Source organism: Podarcis vaucheri (assembly GCF_965113315.1).
Source record: "Podarcis vaucheri genome assembly, chromosome: 14".
In the NCBI taxonomy this organism is placed as follows: Eukaryota; Metazoa; Chordata; class Lepidosauria; order Squamata; family Lacertidae; genus Podarcis; species Podarcis vaucheri.
In genome coordinates, this window is record NC_138752.1 from 36,235,506 (window position 1) to 36,254,918 (window position 19,413).

A 19,413-nucleotide genomic window follows, 5' to 3' on the forward strand; every position below is an offset into this window, starting at 1 on the left:
GTGCTTAGTTGATTGGCAGAATATATCACGTTATTCAATAATCCTAGCACATTAAAAACACGCTATTACTACGTACAGCTGCCGCTCTCCAAACGCCGATTACCTGCGCAGGCGGCATTACCGCTGGGAATCGGGGCTGAATCCCAGCAAGCTCTCTGGCCTCTAGGTGGCGCTACGCTCCCGCAGCCTCCACACCAGTCCAGTCCGCTCTTCAAGAGCAAGAGGCGCTGCACTTTGCCCGCCGGCCGAGAAGTGCTGCTGCTGTCACTGACACCCTTCTGTCCTGGCGGCTCTATGGTCGCAAACGGAAGGAAGCCGGAACCGGAAGTGGGGGAGGAGGCGGCGGGCTGGGAAGCCGCTGCTGTCCTGTGGGTGGGGCGCTGTCAGGAGGCGGGGAGCGTCGTGGTGGCTCCTGAAGCGACGGCGATGAGGCGGGATGTGCGCATCCTCCTGCTGGGGGAGGGTAAGCACTGGGGAAGCCCCCCCCCCATGGCTGGAGGTGGTGCAGTGAAATGAGGGATGGATTTAGGGGAGGGGGTCAGAGGTCATGGAGGATGCAGGTGAGGGAGGGGTCAGAGGTCGGGAAGGGTGGAGTTGGGGAGGGGGTCAGAGGTCATGGGGTAGTCTCTGAGGGTTGCAATTGGGGGATATGGATGCCTGAGATGGATTTGTAATGCCGGAAGGCAGGTTTTCAGAATGGGGGGGGGGCCGAGCCTTTTAGAGGCAGTTTTGACAGAAGTGGAGGTGAGGGAATGAAAGCTGGTAGACGAAACATGGGGGAAACACAATCCCAAGTGCCCCCCAGGCGCCCTTTGCATTTGCTGAAACCGACTGACATTTTGGAACAACCCTAAGGGTTCAGCTTGGAGAAAAGGAGAATTATCATCACCACCATCATCATAAATAGGTTATTCAGATTACAAAATAATAACTAAGGGTTATCAATACCAGACTGTTGCGTGCATCTATATACATCTGACATATTGGTCTCTGGCTTTTGAGAACTCAAGCCCTGGTGGGTTTGTTGTTAAGATGCTTTCGGGCTCTTGGGTAATATTTAATCTTTTGCCGAAATCCGTTGGCAATCGAAACTGTAGGCAGATTGGGAAATACGTGGAAAGCAGCTTAAAATAAAGTCAACAGCACTATATTGTATTTTTGGATACATACACAGAATGCAAATATTTTAAATAGAATGTTTTAAGAGACCGCAAAGTGCAGAAATTAACAAGCCCAATGACTGGTGGAAAAAACCAGTGGGATATTGGTAAAGATTTAACAGCAATTGCTGTTTATGGAAATTCTGAATGAAAATTAAAAGGGCAAATTTTGTGGGGTGGATGATAGCTGGGAGGAGTATGGAAGGATCAGAAGGAAGCAGCCTGTGACTTCATCTAAAGTCTCAGTCACCAGCATCGTTTCAGGAAAAAAGTATAGGCTTGGAGAAAGGAGTTTGCAGTTGCTTTGCTGCTCCCTGTCATGTTTTGCTCCTGGTCCACACTGGGTTTACTGTGTCATTCAGACCGGAATTTGTGGTTAATCTCTTGCCTCACTAGGTTGGCTTTAGCTCAGGTTAATGAGGAGAGAGCTTAACCATGATGGTTGGTTCTCCATCTTCCCCGGCTATTAGCCATAGTAGCTGGGGCTGCTGGGGGTTGGAGTTCAGTGATGTCTGAAAAGCCACAGGTTCTCCACCCTTAGTCTAACCTACTATGTTTGAATGATGGTGGCCCCTTTAATTCTGCAGTCCATCATTTGATGAGCATCGTGTTCATGTTGAGAGGCACTGTTACCAACAGTGACAGAAAGGCTGCTCTCTGTCTGCCAGTTGATGGTGATCAGAGTTCATAATCCTGGGCTAGATGGCCACACAGTCTGACCCGAAATATGGCAACTTCCTAAGTTCCTATGAACATGTGTGAGTGACCTAAGTATGTATGCCCAACTGTTGAGGTGGAATATAACTTGGTCTCAGAAGTAGAACTGAGCTTGCCTTTGTTGCAAGCTGGTGAAGTCCACATGAGGGGCAACCTTGTCTCTGGAGAGTCTCATGTGGCTGTAGACCATATAGGCAGCACCTTTCCACAAATCACAACTGGGGAATGTGTGGCCCTCCAGCTGTTATTGGGCCACAACGTCCGTCGTCTTTAACTATTGGCCAGAGCTGATGTAAGTGTGTTGTATTAGCAGTATAAACTCTGTTAACTCCACAGAGCACCTGAAAGGCCACATGTTCTCCATCTCTGGCCTAAATGTAAAGAAAGCTCTTTGCAGTTCCATAAGTGTGTGTGACTGTCCACTGCATGTCAGTGTCCTCGTTTTGCTCTATCCTTCTTTGCTATTCTTCCTTTTGGGATTTTTTGGCAGTAGATTTTATTTTTTTGGAGAGAATAGCCCTCAGGCATTGGAACAGAGTCACTCTGCCGCTGGGCCTCAGTGTCTTCCTTGCATCCAGCCATCCCCAAATGTGTTTTTTTTTCACACCAGAGAGTCATTGTGGGCTTTGTTATTGCCTTAAGGAAGTCCCTTACCCAAAGTATTTATGTAATCAGAAAAAGGGGGTGGGGGAAGCAAAGGGTTAGATTCATTTTATTCTAAATTTAATGGGAGAATTTTCCCACTCTCAATTTTTGTATGCATTAAGATGTTTTAACCTGGATAATGTAGAGCTCAGAATTTGGGTTGAATTTGCTAGAGTCCAAGCATTCTTACACAGAAACCATTTGGTGTATTCTGGTGGTATTGGTTTTCTTGCAGCCCACAAATTAAAGCATTAGAAGAGTCTTTATGGATCAGATCAAATTCCATCAAGTCCAGCATTTTGTTTCAGGATGCCATCTAGCAGGCTACAGAAGCTCACAGGAAGAGGGCATGATGGTACTGATGGTTGCCCACTTTATTATCCTTTCTCAGTCAGGTTAAGACATGTTTATTCTCTAAGCCATTTGTAAGAGATCGCCCTTTAAAACACCCTCCTTGTTTGTTTCTGTCTCTTTCTGGTGCCCCCTTTCCATTTCCCCCCTCCCTTCCACCCCATGAAATTAGGCCAAAAGCCACAGCTTGCCCATCTCTAGTTCTTTTAACAAAGACAATTTTGCATCACTATCTTGTCCCAATCCCCCCCCCCCCACTTTTATTTATTATTACATTTATCCCACCTTTTCTCCAAGGAGCTCAAGGTGGGGTACACACGTCTCCACCTCTACATTTTATCCTCATAACAACCCTGTGGGGTAGCTTTGGTTGAAAGGTAGTGACTGGCTCAAGGTGGGGTTCAGGGCTCGGTGGGGATTTGAACCCTGGTCTCCCAAGTCATAGTTGGACACTCTAACCACTATGCCACACAGACTTGCAAGTTTTACAGAGGGATGACAATAATGGGATATAAAACAAACAGGCAAGGTGATTGAGCGGGTGGTCGCTGAACAAACCCAGGCACGCCTGGAGGATGCAGACCACTTGGATCCTTTCCAATCAGGATTCAGGCCTCATCATGGGACTGAAACTGCTTTGGTTGCGCTGGTCGATGATGTCCGGTGGGACAGGGACCGAGGTGAAAGCTGTTTCCTGGTCCTGCTGGATCTCTCAGTGGCCTTTGACATCATTGATCATGACATCCTTCTGGACCGTCTATAGGAGTTGGGAGCACTGTTATACAGTGGTTTCGCTCCTTCCTCCTGGGTCATGTCCAGAAAGTGGTGTTGGGGGATAAGTGTTCCGACCCCTGGGCTCTCACTTGTGGGGTGCCTCAGGGCTCCGTCCTCTCCCCCATGCTTTTTAATATCAATATAAAGCTGCTGGGTTGGGCTGGGCATTCACCAGTATGTGGATGACCCAGAAACTACAACTAATCCAGAATGCGGCAGCGAGATTGGTGACATGGAGTGGCCGCCGAGACCATATGACACCAGTCCTAAAGGTTCTTCACTAGCTCCCATTGCATTTTTGAGCACAATTCAAAGTGTTGGTGCTGACCTTTAAAGCCCTAAATGGCCTTGGCCCAATATACCTGAAGGAGCGTCTTCACCCCCACCGCTCAGCCCTTACACTGAGGTCCACCTCCGAGGGCCTTCTGGCGGTTCCCTCACTGCAAGAAGTGAGGTTACAGGGAACCAGACAGAGGGCCGCCTCCCTCCTTTCAGTTGCCAAGGAAATAAACAACTATCTGACTTTTAGAAGACATCTGAAGGCAGCCCTGTTTAAGGAAGTTTTTAATGTTTGATGTTTTAATATGTTGTGATATATGCTGTGAGCAGCCCAGAGTGGCTGGGGAAACAGGTGGGTTATATATAATAAAATTATTATTATTATTATTTGTAGGTTGGTCACCCAATGTTGTAAGGTGCAAATGAGAAGGAGGAACTCCAGTCAAGGTCTATGGATCTTGCTCACCATCTCCCTTCTCAAGTTAACTGTGTCTTGGAAAACAGCATTAGGAGATGCCGTGGTCTCTCTGGGAGCATACAGCTAAAACAAACTGAATTTTTCCTATTTGTGTGGGCTGCAAACAACATTTTCAAATATTAATAACTTTAAAAAGCTTCCTCTTTGCTGAGAGTAGTTACTATTCCAAATCTTGGCTCGGGGCACTGTGTATAATTAATTATCTGAGTTTTTTCTGAAATATATATGTGTGTATAGGAGGCAATATATTGGGGGCTTTGTGGATTTAAACCTGAAATAGCAGATTCACTAACAGATAACTGTCTATGCTTTGGGGATGAAGGATTGGGAGGTAACCCTAACCCCCTGCACCCCAGTGCCTTTTCTTATGTCCTGTTGGTGCTATTCCTTGACTCTTAACCGGACTCTTGCGGTTTCTTGTCTGCTTTAATCTTCAACTAGTGGCTTATGCATACCCTTGGCTTGTAACCAAGTCCACAAAAGTTACTAGCCAGGCAGCTTACCCAAGCCTTATATCTATGTTTAAAATGACAATTTCCTATTCCTAGGTGATGGTTGTATTCTTTACTGGCTTTTACCCTCTCACCAGCTGGCACAAGGCTTCCTCCTTTCCCTCTTTCTCCCTTTCCCTTCTATTGCATGCCTTTTTTTTTTTCTTCTAAGGGTTAGCCTGTAAGCAGGAACTAGTGCTTTTTCTATTTTTGCTCAGCGTCTGCTACAAATGAGTGTCTTTGGGGAAGGGTTGTAGCTCAGAGGCCAAGAATCTGCTTTGCATGGAGGAGGTCCCACATTCAATCCACAGGAAGGACTGGGAATGTCTCCTGCCTGAAACCCCAAAGAGATGCTGCCAGTCAATTTAGAAAGTACTGAACTAAACGGACCAATTACTGCCCGTCAATTTCTTTTGAGCCAGTGTGGTGGTGAGATTAGATGTTAGACTAGGACCGGGGAGACCGGGGTTCAAATCTCTGCTCAGCTGTGAAGCTTACTGGGTGACTTTGGGCCAGTCACAGTCCCTCGGCCCAATTTACCTCACAGGGTTGTTGTGGAGATACAGGGGGATAAGGAAATGTATATCACCTTGAGCTTCTTGGAGGAAAGGTGGGAGATAAATGTGATAAATAACAAGCAATGTTGATGAACTGATGGCACGTGGCTGTCCTGTTATTGGGTGGGGGAGGGGGCAGATGGGACGGGACAGGCTCTGAGGCCATTTTGGCCAAGCCATGCCCCTCTATTTTACACCTTATATGAGTCAGGTGCAGGACAGGTAAGGAGCTGACTCATCTGAAATCATATTTGCAGAGGCACCAACCATGAGCTGGTTGTCAGGTCTTGCAAAGCATGTGCATGGAGCTTCTTGAGATCCAACAATCAGCTGTCAAGTCTGTGCAAAGTGGGTGGGAGGGATTGTCACCTGGTGTCACTATGACACCAGAGAAATCACAAATCCACTTCTCTGTGAAAGAGAGAACACGCTCTCCAAGTTTGCAACAAATCTTTACTTGTGTCATTTGCATGTCTGCCTTTTCTCCAGTGAGCCCAAGTGTGACATATGAAAGGGGCTGCTCCATGTTTATCCTCTCAACATCCCGGTGATAGTGTTTAACAATATCTGGAGGGCCACAGGTTCTCCATCTCTGGCCTAAATGCCACTCTGTCATTTGAGCTCTGCTGTATCTAACCATGGAACCGCCATGTCTCTGTCATACAGAAGTTGGTTTCCTTGATTCAGCTCAGGAAATGTTTGTGCAGAAGTAGTATCCTCTAGCTGCAAATATGCGCCCAACCCCCACCGAAAAGGTCAGATTTGTCTTTTGATATGAATGGGAATGCCATCACCCACCCAGTTCCTCTAGTCATTGACAGAACCAAAACTGGAGACGGTGCATTCTGTCTGTTGGATACCTGTCTCTCAGGTGACCTGCAAAGCTGTAAGCCACATCTGTCCCCAACATAACCATCCGCATTTCAGAGATCCAGTGTGCTATAGTGGATAGATGGTTGGATTTGGGCCAGAGACGCCTGAGTTCAAATTCCTACAAAGCTGGGAAGATCACTGGATGGCCTTCTGCAAGGCTGTGTGCACTCTCTCTCTCTCTCTCTCTCAATTAACATGCACAGCTGTTGAGAAGATAACATGGAATAACCACCATGTTACTCACTACTACATTCCTTAACTTGGTAAGAGTTCCTGTAATGATCTTCTTGTTTCTTCTTCTCTCCACCCCATGTCTCTCCCTCCCTCCTTCCTTCCCTCTCATAGCCCAGGTGGGGAAGACCTCCTTGATCATGGCCCTGGTAGGTGAGGAGTTCCCTGAAGAGGTGAGTGGAAGAAGGTTTTCTTTCCTGTTGGCGTGTAAAAAAAACATAGACTCATCATAGACCTGCAGCCAAGAGATTTGGCTGATAATATCAACTCAGGGTGTGAATTTACACCATCGCCTGCCTGCTGTGTGGCTGCCTTGGTGCTCTCCGCTCCTTTGCTCAAAGTCCACAAAACTCCCTTGCCAGACCACTCCCTGCCTGCCTATTAGCCAGCCTAGTGGCACCCAAGTGGCATTCTGCCCTTGAGATATCAGAAGTCCCCCCCCCCCCGGCCTCTTTTCTTTCTTGGGCTTTTCTCCTGCCTTCTGGTCTCATCCTTCTCCTACAGCAGATGGGGAACCTGTGGCCCTCTAGCTGCTGTGACCTGCAACTCCCATCACCCCTGACCGCTGGCCATGCTGCCTGGGGCCTGTGGGAGGTAGAGTCCCCAAACCTGCAAGGGGCCACAGGTTCCCCACCCCAGGTCTGACAGGTTTTCACTTTGAAGTCCTGCTACCTGCACTGCCTACTTCCCTTCTGTTTCTAAGCTAGGAATCCACAGGTTTGGTGAAGTCCATGAGGACATAAAAATAACCCTTCTGTATCAGGCCTGAGGCCCTATCTAGTCCAGCTTCCTGTTCTCTTAGTGTCCAACCAAATGCCCCAATGCAAAGCAGGACCTGAGCACAACAGCGCTCTCACCACTTGTGATTCCCAGCAGCTGGTGTTTAGAAGCATACTGCCTTCCACAGTGAAGGTAGAACTATTGGCAAGTAGCCACTAAGAGCCTCATTCTCCATGAATTTGCCTAATCCTCCTTTAAAGCCATTCAAGTTTTTTGCCATCATGACACCTCAGGGTTCCCTCCTTGCTTAGGCACAAGCAAAGTGGGATGCAAAGGAATAAGCCCGCGCCCTCCTTGCAAGCTTGGAGTTTGGGGAGGTTCCTTCTTTGCACTTGTGCTGCAAATCCCTCTGGAGCTCTGTGTGATGTCAGCGATGAGAGAGAGACACACACTTGGCAAGGACCCGTTTGGGCTACTTACTAAGGCCTGTGATAGGCCCTCTTCCTACAATCGCCATCCCTTATGCAAACGTTTATGCAACTGATCCTGCCATGGTTCCTTGTGAAGTTTTTCTCCCATGCAAACAACAAAAGCAAAACAGCACTTTGATTCCTCCATAAAAGCTGCATGGTTTCACACCTTTTGCTCTGAGCAGTTTTAATTGTTAACATCTTTCATGGCACTGGAGCAGCTCAGTCAGTGGCTATGAGCAGCTTGCAAGAAATGGCAAGCAGTGCTCTGGTGTGTACATGAGAGTTGGAAGGAATCATTCTTTTCCCGTACTCCACTTCAAGCCAGAGCCATCTTCAGTAGCCCAGTGACAGAGCACCTGGTTTGCATGCAGGAGGTTCCAGGTCCAATCCCTGGAATCTCCAAGCAGCACTGGGAATGCCCGACATCCCTGATCCTGGAGATCCACCGCAAACTAGTGGGGACAGTACTGAACTTGATGGACCAATGGCTTGACTCTGTATAAGGCAGCTTCTTAAGTTACTAAGCGCAGAATCTGGGGGGAAGGGCCATAACTCCATGGTGGAACCTCCGCTTTGCTTGTAGAAGGTCCCAGGTTCAATCCCCAGCAGCTCCAGATAGGGCTGGGAATGTCCTGCATCTCAAATCCCGGAGAGCTACTGCCAGTCAGTGTAAACAGTACTGAACGAGATGGGTCAATGGTCTACGGCAGTTTCCTACATCACTTACACAGGCTTGTAGATTAGCCTGCTAAGGAGGAGGAAGCTGGCACGCAATGCCTCTCCCTGGATTGGTTGTAAGGATGAAGGCAGGTCCCATGGGGGCTTGCTGAGAGCAGACTGAGGCTGGTGGGACAGCGCCCACCTAATGGACCCTGCTCCCTGCTGGATGGACTTCTGGTCTGATCCAATGAGGTTGTTCTTATGCTCTGTTTTTTTTATTATTATCATTTCTCCATTGATTTGATTTGATACCTGCCCTTCCTCATAAGGTCTCAGGGCAGGTTACGAGAATGTGAAAATTCAATATGGGGGGGAAAAAACTGCTTCAGCTGCTGGTTTCTTCTGTCCTTTCCAGCATCTGGCCAGGATGGTTCCTCTAGAGCGGTTACTGCTGCGGACGTCTATGCAACGCCCCCAGCATTGCCCATCTGTTCCAAAGCTCTCAAGAACAGCCACCCTCCCTGCCATTTGCCTCATGTTCTGGGAAGGGTTGTCTTGATTAACTCTGGTGGCCGCACTTCCCCTCTGCTTCCCAGCCTCTGATCTGCAGCAGGCAGATGGCATTGGTGCCTGCCCCCCTGTTGACCCCTCTGACCCTTGCGCCACTGGTGCAGTAAGTCTCCTAATCAGGTGCTGGGATCATTCTAAATACCATTCCTACATTCCTGCTCCAGCCCCAGGCAAGCGGCTTAATGCTACCCCAGCCCCAACCCCCAGGACGCTGTCAGGTCAGTGGATCAGGTCACTGCTTGCCGAGACTTAAGGGGCTGCAGAAGTGCTTGAAAGGGGATTTGCAGGGAAGCAGTTCAGTGCCATTTCTCAGGAGGGGTGAGTGGGCTGTGCCTATTCCATGGTTCTGCTTTCATACTATGCAGGCCTGAAATTTGTAGTTCATTCTAAAATTCTGTTTTCATCTAATCCACCTACACAAGGGAGCTTCTCTCTCTAAACTCTGGGCATCTGGGGCACTGCCATCCTCCCCCCAAATTGGCAATGGAAACATATGTTCTTCATCAGTTCTCAGCGCACTGAGAATGTGCCCTTCTTACAACTGCAAGATAGACCCGCTAATATTAACAGCGTAGCATTGGAAGAGCTTGGCTGCTGGATCAGGCCAAAGGCCCCTCTAGTCCTCCAGCAACCTGTTCTCACAGTGGCCAGTCAGATGCCCCAATGCGAAACCTGTAGGCAAGACCTGAGATCAACTGTACTCTCCCCTCTTGAGAGCCTCAGCAACTGGTATTCAGAGACATACTGTATCCGACATTAGAAGTTGTACGTGGCCAAATCCATGAAGGATAAGGCTGTCTTGGGCACAATGTGGAAATGATCATCTTCCTTTTCCCCCCTCCCAGGTGCCATCTCGTGCAGAAGAGATCACAATTCCGGCAGATGTCACACCTGAGAAAGTCCCCACCCACATTGTGGACTACTCAGGTAGGCACCCACCCCCCAATGGATTTAAAAGGGCTCATCCGGGAGGAATGGCACGATATGAACTGAATAAGTAATAATAAAACAATAGATAAAAGTCACATAAGGCAGTCCAAGCTAGCGGCTGTCACCATGTCTTGTGGTAGCAAATTCTGTTTATAAAACTCTGCCTGGCACAGAAAAAGCAGATAGGGCGGTGTTAGGGTGGTGTTTTTCTCCCTTTCTGATAACACTAGGACTTGGGGGGCATCAGTGAAATGGAATGTGGGAAGATTCAGAACAGGCAAAATAAAGTACTTTCACACCCAGCATATAGTTGAACTTTGAGACCCCTGGTGGTGCACGTCTGCTGGTTCCCCACGCTCTGGAAGTTCGGTTGGTCTTCACCAGGGATTGAGTCTCTAGTTTGGCAGGTCCTGCCCCATGGAACTCCCAGGCCTTTATTATTATTTTTCCTCTTTAACCAACTAGCCTCTATTGCTATGTCCTATGTCTTTAATTATGTTTTGTAGATATCTATTGATTTATTGTATATATGTTGTAAGCTGCCTTGATATATGTTATGAAAGTGCAGATCATAAATATTTGAATGGCTAAATAAATAAATAAGCCAAAGAAGCAGAAGTCCCAGCAAAGGAAGAATGGATACAAAAACTTACAGAATATGCAGAAATGGTGAAACTTACCGGAAGAATAAGAATTCAAGATAACAAACTTTGTATAAAAGAATGGAAATGGTTTATTGAATATTTACAGATAAATTGTAAACTGATAAGAGCATTGGTGAGATTATTGTAATAACCTGCAGTTTTATAAAAGTATATATTTAAAGTAGACGGATAAATGAGCAAATTACGTTAATTTGGATATGCAGAAGATATAAGGAACCACAGAAAGAGGGGGAAGGAAGTCAAGTTTTGAAACGTTAAAATGATTGTAAAATTGGTGAAATGTATAAACCTGAAAAGCATAAATAAAATTAAAAAATAAATTAGCAAGCAAACAAGCAAGCAAGCTAGTGATGGCCACCAGTTTGGATGACTTTGTAAGGGGATTAGACAGATTCATAGAGGACAAGGCTATGAGTTGCTACTAGCCAGAATGGCTAGGTTCTCCCTCTGCTGTTGGAGGCAGTAAGTCTCTGGACACCAGTTGCTGGGAATCACAAGGGGAGAGAGTTCTTGCTGCTGTGCTCAAGTCATACTTGAGCATCTGGTTGTCCACAGGATGCTGGTGTCTGGATGGGCCACTGGCCTGAAATAACAAGGCTTTTGTTTCATTCTTCACATTCCGGCCACATCCCCGAGTGTCTTTTTTGGGGCACAGTAAAGATCCCCGACAGCAATGTACAGCCTTTCCTTTGCCTTTCAGAATCGGAGCAGACGGACGAGGAGCTCCAAGAGGAGATTGCCAAGGTGAGCAAGGAAAACTTTGGAAGCAGGGGAGGCCTGTTGTAGCAACTCCACCAGCCTCTTCCCTTCAGCTTGTGCTCTGAATTTTGCTCTTCATGCTCATCTTGAGCCCACCACTTTCCCTGTTAACTCTGCAAGAATCCCAAATAGTCAAATTTGGAGATTAGCGTCATCAGTTTTGTTAACCGTTTGCCTAACCCTTTGGTTGCTTGTAAACTGCTATATGCCATCTCCTTCCTCTCCTGACCCACAGCAATGGTGTGTGTGTACGTACGTACATACGTACATACATATGTACATAATGGGGGCTTAAAGCTGCCATGCCGAATCCCATCCGAATCCCCCTAAATTGGGAGATTAAGTGATAAGCTTGCTTCCCCAAAGGGCAAGTGATCCTGCCATCTGCTTTTTCCTAAAAGCCATTTGCGTTGGCACTGTCTGAGCTGAGCTGGTGGTCGGATTTGAGCAGAGCATGAGGAGCCCAGATGTCCTCCTTGAGCAAGGAGGCTCAGATGTTGGGACTTTTGTTACTGAAAAGTGAGGGATTTCTGACCCTCTTGGTGGTTTTGAGATGCCACCTCTCAGTTGGCAGCCTGGCATATTGGTTCATACAATGGGCAGAATCAAGCAGTAAAAAAAAATTCCTGGACATGAGCTACCTTGTTTTACCTCTTTGCTCCTTTGCAGGCAAATGTGGTCTGCATGGTGTACGATGTCACGGAGGAATCCACCATTGACAAGGTAAGGGCTGGAATTTCCTGCCCCTCTTTCACAAGGGCCTGGCAAAAGTGCAGCTGTGCTTGTGCCTGATGCTCTGCTGATTATCACCATTGCACACGGCAGTCTGAGGGGTGGCAAGACATAATGAACTTCGATCCATTCACAGGTTATGGGGTTATCACTGGCTCCTAGTCATAAGGGCTCTATATGCTGCTTACAGAATAGGAGGCTGTATGCCTCTCAATACCAGCTACTGGGTATTGCAGTTGGGAGACAGCTGTGGCCTTCATTGTGCCTGTGAGCTTCCCAGAGGCAGGAAATGGGATACTGGGCCAGGAAGGCCTTTGCTCTGCTCCAACAGGACCATTCTTACATTCTTGACTGGCATTGGCTCTGGCTGGGCATCTGCTTGAGGTGCACCTACTCTCTTATCATGCTCACAGTGGCCTGGATCGCATGGGTTGATTGACAGGGGCAGGGCTGGCATTTTTTACAGGGCCAAACTGTGTAGCATTTAAGTGCCTGCCAGCCTGTTGATCCCATGGGACCCTGCCATGCCCAAGACTCTCTTTCTGTGGCTGCCATTGCTGCTAGTTTCCCACTCCACTTACTTGCTTTTTCCTTCTGTTTCCCCCACTTAGATTCGGACAAAATGGATCCCAATGGTGAATGGTGGAGCTGAAAAATGTTCCAGGTAGTGTATTGCCCAACAAGATGGGATGCTACATTTTGCCCATGTCTGGGCCCCAGTTGCTGCTCCTGTTTTTAAAGCAGGGCTGGGGGACCTTCGGCCCGCCAGATGTTACTGAACTACAACTCCTAGCAGCCTCAACCAACATAGCCAATGGCTCTAGATGATGGGAGTTGCAGTCTAGCAACATATGGAGGGCCAGAGGTTCCCCACACCTGTTTTAAAGGCTTCAGTTATTCAATGCTGGAAGCAGGCTAAGGTCTGATTCCTGAAAGCAGAAGATGTGGTGGGCAAACTGTTCCTAGATTATACATTTCAGAGAGGAATTCAGAGAGAAATGAAGAAGAGGCCGATCCTAGACCAGGTGTAAAAGACCCAAGTTTTGGGTCCTACTGAGTAGACCTAGCCTCTTTGTGTCTTCCCCGAGGTTTGGGCCCCCTTAATAACTCTTCTGGCAAGAACAGTTGTCCCCTTCATCTGTTGTCAGTGGAAGCCCCTGCCTAAATTAGACAAAGCAAATTAAGAAATGCAGATCTCCATTTACTTCTCCCCTCCCCTCCAGTTGTTGCATTTGCCTTGACACGCAGACTGCTCCAAACTCTTCAGCCAGTGCTTGTGTGCCCATTCTCGTTTCCGACACCTTTTCTCTCTCCTCACCCCACCCCCTTTCTCCCTTTTTTCTAGGATCCCCATCATCCTTGTAGGAAACAAGTCCGACTTGCAGACTGGGAGCTCCATGGAAACCATCTTGCCCATCATGAACCAGTTCTCGGAAATTGAGACCTGCGTGGAGGTGGGGATCTGCTTGGGCGTATGAGGTGGAGCAGGGGGAGAATTCTCTGATTGGCAGCCTCCGTGGTTGTCTCACATCATGGTTTTTCTTTCCCAGCAACCTCTTCCCCCATGCCACCCTGGGCAGTTGTGTATATAAGGCTCACAGCTATGGCCAGAATCATGGCAAAACTGCCGCAGCCAAAGTGAACTCTCTAGTTCACATGTTAACTTTGTCCGTTCATGTGCATACTTTGGGAAATGACTGGGGTCTTTCACATGGCCGGGAAACTTACGACACCAGTCAAAGCAGCCCTTATGACTGATCTGATGGTAGAAGGCAGGCCAAACGCAGCCAGTGGATAGAAAGGACTTCCTCACCCTTGCCATGGTCATCAACAAAACTGATTGCAGAATTGTTATTATTTTATTTATTCATTTAATTTGCATGCCCCACTTCCACATAAAGCCCAGTAGACACAGACTGAGTTCAGTGGACTCAGGAAAGATTTTTTAAAAATCCTGTACAAATTTAAGAAGAACTTGCTGGGTTAGGCCAGTGGCTCATCTAGACCAGCTTCCTGTTCTCACAATGGCCAAGCTGATGTTTGTGGGAAGCCTGAAAGCTGGATCTGAGCACAACAACCCTCAACCTACTTGTGATTCCCAGCATAGTCTCTCTGGCAGTAGAGGCATCGTGGGTAGAGGCCATTGATAGCCTTACCTGTATGAATTTGTCTAGTCTTTTAAAGCTATACAAGACATTGCAGATCTGTCAAGATCTTTGTTTTAAATGTCATGTATGCATTTATTTATATTGCCCATGGAGGTCATCTAAACTACTTGAAGGACTAATGGTCTCTCGCTCCCCCACTACCACCCCAAAGCATTCTGGGAATTGTAGTACTCTGATATATGTGACCATAATTGAAAGGGAATGCACAGACAGTGGTCTTTCCTCTGCTGAGTTACCCTCCAGAGTGGAAATTAAACAGGAAGCTTCCCTGTTTACAACATCTTCTTCTAGTCCTGGGCTTCTTCTGCAGAGATCTTGAAGCATTTCTTTCCAGCCTGTGCTGTTTGTGTTGGTTCAGCATTCCTTTCTGCCTCTCTCAAATTGCCTCTCTCTCCCTCCCCTCCCCTCTTTGTGCTCCAAGTGTTCTGCAAAGAACCTGAAGAACATCTCTGAGCTGTTCTATTACGCCCAGAAGGCTGTTCTGCACCCAACAGCCCCTCTCTACGACCCAGAGGAGAAGCAGGTAGGATACATCGTCTCAGAGCCGCAAATAGGTTTTGTACCCAGAGAGGATCCCAACTGTCTTCCAAGGTTCTGTAGACTGGAGAGTTCCATCACTTCCAGGCACATCCTACAATGCCAGTTCAAGCTGCCTTGCAGCTGCACCTCTGAACTAGTTTGGCTCAGGAACCTGTGGCCCTCCAGATGTTGCTGGACTACAACTCCCATCATCCCTCACCACTGGCCTTGCTGGCTGGGGCTTATGGGAGCTGTAGTCCAATGGCATCTGGACAGATGTGGGTTCTCCATCCCCGATGTAATACTACATTGAACACCAGCCCTCTCTGTTGTTCCTAGATTGCCTGGACAATGGCTTTGATTTTGTCATCCTTTCTGCCTGTAATCAGGGCATTCTGTGCAATGAAGAGGAGTGGAGAACCAGTGCTTCCTATGGCCTGCTTTTATAAATCGTGTTCTTTTTCTACCACCAGCTGAGGCCAGCATGTGCACGGGCCCTCACTCGGATCTTCAATATGTCTGACCAGGATAACAACCAGATCCTAAGCGATGAGGAGCTGAACTATTTCCAGGTATGTTCCCATGTAACAAAACAATGCAGAACATACTTTTGGGTAACTCCATGCAGCTTCTGGTAAATATCAGCTTTCCTGTCTTGCTTTTGCTACCAGTTGCTGGAAACCACAGGAGAGCAGAGTTTTCTTGTGCTCAAGTCCTGCTTGCATCTGAATGTGAGAACAGGATGCTGGTTTATGTAGACCATTTAATATAGGTTTGTGTGTGTGTGTATACAGTTTTTCATCATTAACATCATTCAAACTTAAATTCAGCAATATTTATACAATTGTGGGATTCCTTGAACCCCTGGACTTCCCTCCTACCCAGTTTTCCACAGATACATTTTTTAATTTTAATTGCATCTAATTACATATATCCAACTTCAATCAAATCCTTATTTAATCCTTTACCTATTAAAAATTACAATCAATCCTATATCAATCCTGCTAACGTCTTTAAATCTTTGCATTGTTCCTTAATGTACTCTATAAATTTATACTATTCTTTTTTAAATTTACTGTCATCTTGGTATCTGAGCTTCCCAGTCATTTTCACCATTTCAGCATAGTCCATCATTTTCACTATCCACTTTTCCTTGGTTGGTGTTTCCTATTCCTTCCATCTCTGGGCAAAAAGCATTCTTGCAGCTGTCGTTGCATACATAAACAGTCTTTTTAAGTCCTTTGGTATTTCTTCTCCTATGATGCCTATTTAAAAAGCTTCCAATTTTTTTTTTACAAAAGTTATCTTAATTTTTTTTTATTTCATTATATATCATTTCCCAGAATGCTCTAGCCTTCTTGCACATCCACCACATGTGGTAGAATGTGCCTTCATTCTCTTTACACGTCCAACATATGTTGGTAGCATTTTTGTACATTTTTGCTAATCTTGTGGAAGTCAAATACCATCGGTACATTATTTTCATATAATTTTCTTTCAACGTACAGCAGCCTGTGAATTTCAAATCCTCCCTCCATAATCTTTCCCAGTCTGATTGGTTTATGTAGACCATTGGCCTAATCCAGCAATCTCTTCTTATCACACCCGCTTTTTTAACCTAAGCAAGTTTCTCACCCATACGGGCGCAATTAATATACTTTCCTATTTGGGGGCTGCAGTTGCCAAAGCCTCAGCAGCCAGGTGGGATAGCTGAATAAGAATGTGTTTTGTCTGCCTCACTTATAAACCGTCCTTCATTACATTGCAATCCCGCGGCAATAAAATGGGTTAAAGGCAGGCTGTAATAAGTACATCAGAACACGAACAAGATAAAAAATAGGAAACAAATTAGAGCAGTTAATCATCAAGCTGAGGCCTGACACCAAGTTAAAGCAAAGAAATCAAAAAGCGCAGACGGTGAGCAGTGCTATGCGTTCCTGATTGCACCTCCTTATGACAAGAGAAATTAGAATAAATTTTAAGGACAGGAAGCATGACAATTCACATAAATCACATGATTGAGCTGCTGGATGTGTTTTAGTGCCAGGTATTCAGAGTCCTGTTTGCAGACAGCAGCTGATGCCCATCCTTTAAAATTTAGACCTTTAAGTTTTTGAAGTCTTTTGATCATAAGCCTCTTATTGCTCTGCTTGAAGTTTAACAGTCCGGCACTTTTCCAGTTCCCTTCATTTTCTCCACATCTATGTTCATTTTTCCTGCTATTCTATGGATTAAAAAAACAACAACACCCACAAAATATATTTTTTAAAAGTCACGTTAACTGTCACACTGTTTCTTTTCCTTGGTGAAAATTAAGTTTTGCATTCTCATAATTTCCTGCCACCGAAATTTGAAATTTTAGCATGGTCTAAGATCTTAAAGTAAGCCTTCTACTGCTTCCAGATTGTTTCTCTGGGCAGGGTTTTATTTGACAATGATTTCAGTTCACATAATCTGCTTTTGCCTCCTTGATTCTTGAGGCAGATTTTTAAAAAGAACCCCCAAATTTGGCAGAAGGTTATGGAAAGGTGTTTAATCACTTTGATGTGGAGGCTATGGAGTATAACTAGTACTTGTCCTACTCAGAGTAGACCTATTGAAATTAATGCACACAACTAACTTAGGTTCGCTAATTTCAGTGGGTGTATTCTAACTTGGTTGGATACAGCCCTATGGCCCAAATTTTACATCATTCTCTGCTGTTAGTGGACCTTGAAAGCCCTCAAGTATAGGCAGCACCTACACTTTGGAACTCCATGCCGATTGATATCAGGTGCCCTTTTCGGTGCCTGCTTAAAACATTTTTATTTTGGCAAAACTATCCAGACTTGTTGAAGTTACATGTGTTTGGTTTCTTATTAGCTACTGTTGGTTTAATCAGCTTTTGGATATTTTAAAATACCTGTTTTTAATCAATAATTTTAATGTTTTGTTTTATATTTTTGTAAACCACTTAGTTTTTATGAACAAGCAGAATATAAATTTTGATAAATAAAAATAAAAATGGCTCCCGGGCTAGACTTTTGATTGGTGAAGGACTCTATTTTTTTCTTAATTCGATTCAAGATAGCCCCGATACTGGATATTTTGTCAAGGGTCTTCCTGACTTTGTGGCCTACTCCAGCATTTGATCCTCATCCTACTTTGTCCTGGCTTTGCTGCAGATTTATCCTCTTGGGCATCAGCCTCGATGTTTCCATTCAAGAGGCAACAGAATTTGTTCTGCGTCCCTAGACATGAGGGAGGACAAACCTTTCTGATCCAGTTAATTTGCCATTAGGTTAAGTCCTGACTTCTTAGGAATTTATTCTGACAATCAGCCGCTGGCAATCAACAGTCTTGGTTGCATACAACTAAGTTATACACAGAGTAGACCCACTGAAATTCATGGCCGTAAGTGAATCATGTCCATTGTTTTCAGTGGGTCTGCTTTGAGCAGGAGTAAGATTGGCTAGTATTGCCAACAACCTGCTTTCCCCAACTGTATAATGTTGCAGACGTGAATTCTCCTGGTTCCTCTTCCATGAAGGAGGTGAGAGGAGGAAAATCACATTTTCCAGTCAATGGAAAAGGAACTGTAGTGTTTACCTGAGTTAGCAGCTCCATTCTTCTCGCAAGGTGAAAGCTTGAGTCAGCAGCTATTTGCACAAGGCTGTCAAATTTGGTTTCTTAGCTCCAGCTTTCCTGAAAGACCCAGATTCTAAAGCTTATATGCAAATTTGTGCATACTGGATAATTTAATTTTGGGTGGGAAGGCAAGCTGCAACAGTCTCTTTTTTCTCAGTTTCTGAGATTTTACTGGGACCTGTATTGAATCTGCAATTGTTTTTATTGGGTTGTAGCCGGTGCTAGATCTACTCAGAGCAGACCCATTGAAATTAATGGGCATGAAGTCATTTGGGTCCATCAATTTCAGTGGGTCTACTCTTGAGTAAAAGGCAGTTGGCGGCAACCCATCGTGGTGGTGTTTTTACTGTTAAATCCCATTAGGATGTTTCTTTAGAAGTGAAATAGGATGTTTCTTTAGAAGTGAAATAAATAAATGCTATTGTCTTCCTAAAGGCTAGAAGTGCTGGCTTTCCCACCCCAAATGCTGTGATTCTAAAATCGTTGGATGTCAGATCCCATGAACTGACTTTACCTAACTTGGGATATTGTTGAATATAGGATGTAATAACCTTACAGTAGCTACTAAAGTGGTATGGTTCTTCCTTTTGGCTCCAGTGGAATAGGTTTAAAAATAAATAAACTGGAACTGCCTATTTTCCTGATTTGGCCCCACCTTTCTTCTCTTGGGAGGTAGAAGTCCTGCTTCGGAAATCCTTTGGCACCCCAGGCTCTGGAAGATGTGAAAATGGTGGTCTGGAAAAACACAACAGACGGAGTCCAGGACAACGGACTGACCCTCAATGGTAACTCCAGCAGAAAACTTGCATGCCTGGCTCTGGGGATCATCTTAGAGCCCATCTCGGCGGATCAGAAAGAGGGACAGCAGCACTGCTGAGTTGCACAGATAGCCCAGGGGCATCCTTTGAAGCCAGGGCTGCTCAGCCAGTTTAGACCACATATCCCAAGGGCAAAATTGATGTTGGTTTGAAACAGGCTGCAGGCAGTTGCTTTGCGTGTTTTCCTGCTTGAATGAGCTTTCATTTTAACAGAGC

At 45.8% G+C, this 19,413-nt stretch overlaps 1 protein-coding gene across 1 annotated transcript in view; it reads left to right on the top strand.

The window, feature by feature from the left end:
• The first annotated feature begins 329 nt into the window (after positions 1 to 329).
• The window catches only part of RHOT2 (ras homolog family member T2), a 30,132-nt gene continuing 11,048 nt past the window's right edge, over positions 330 to 19,413 (top strand). The window contains exons 1-10 of the mRNA XM_082199098.1: positions 330 to 463; positions 6,671 to 6,729; positions 9,825 to 9,906; positions 11,275 to 11,318; positions 12,003 to 12,056; positions 12,677 to 12,729; positions 13,411 to 13,519; positions 14,655 to 14,756; positions 15,226 to 15,324; positions 19,056 to 19,164. Coding sequence (XP_082055224.1) covers positions 427 to 463; positions 6,671 to 6,729; positions 9,825 to 9,906; positions 11,275 to 11,318; positions 12,003 to 12,056; positions 12,677 to 12,729; positions 13,411 to 13,519; positions 14,655 to 14,756; positions 15,226 to 15,324; positions 19,056 to 19,164 — 748 coding nt within the window. The 5' untranslated portion in view covers positions 330 to 426. The remainder of the gene's footprint in view (positions 464 to 6,670; positions 6,730 to 9,824; positions 9,907 to 11,274; positions 11,319 to 12,002; positions 12,057 to 12,676; positions 12,730 to 13,410; positions 13,520 to 14,654; positions 14,757 to 15,225; positions 15,325 to 19,055; positions 19,165 to 19,413) is intronic.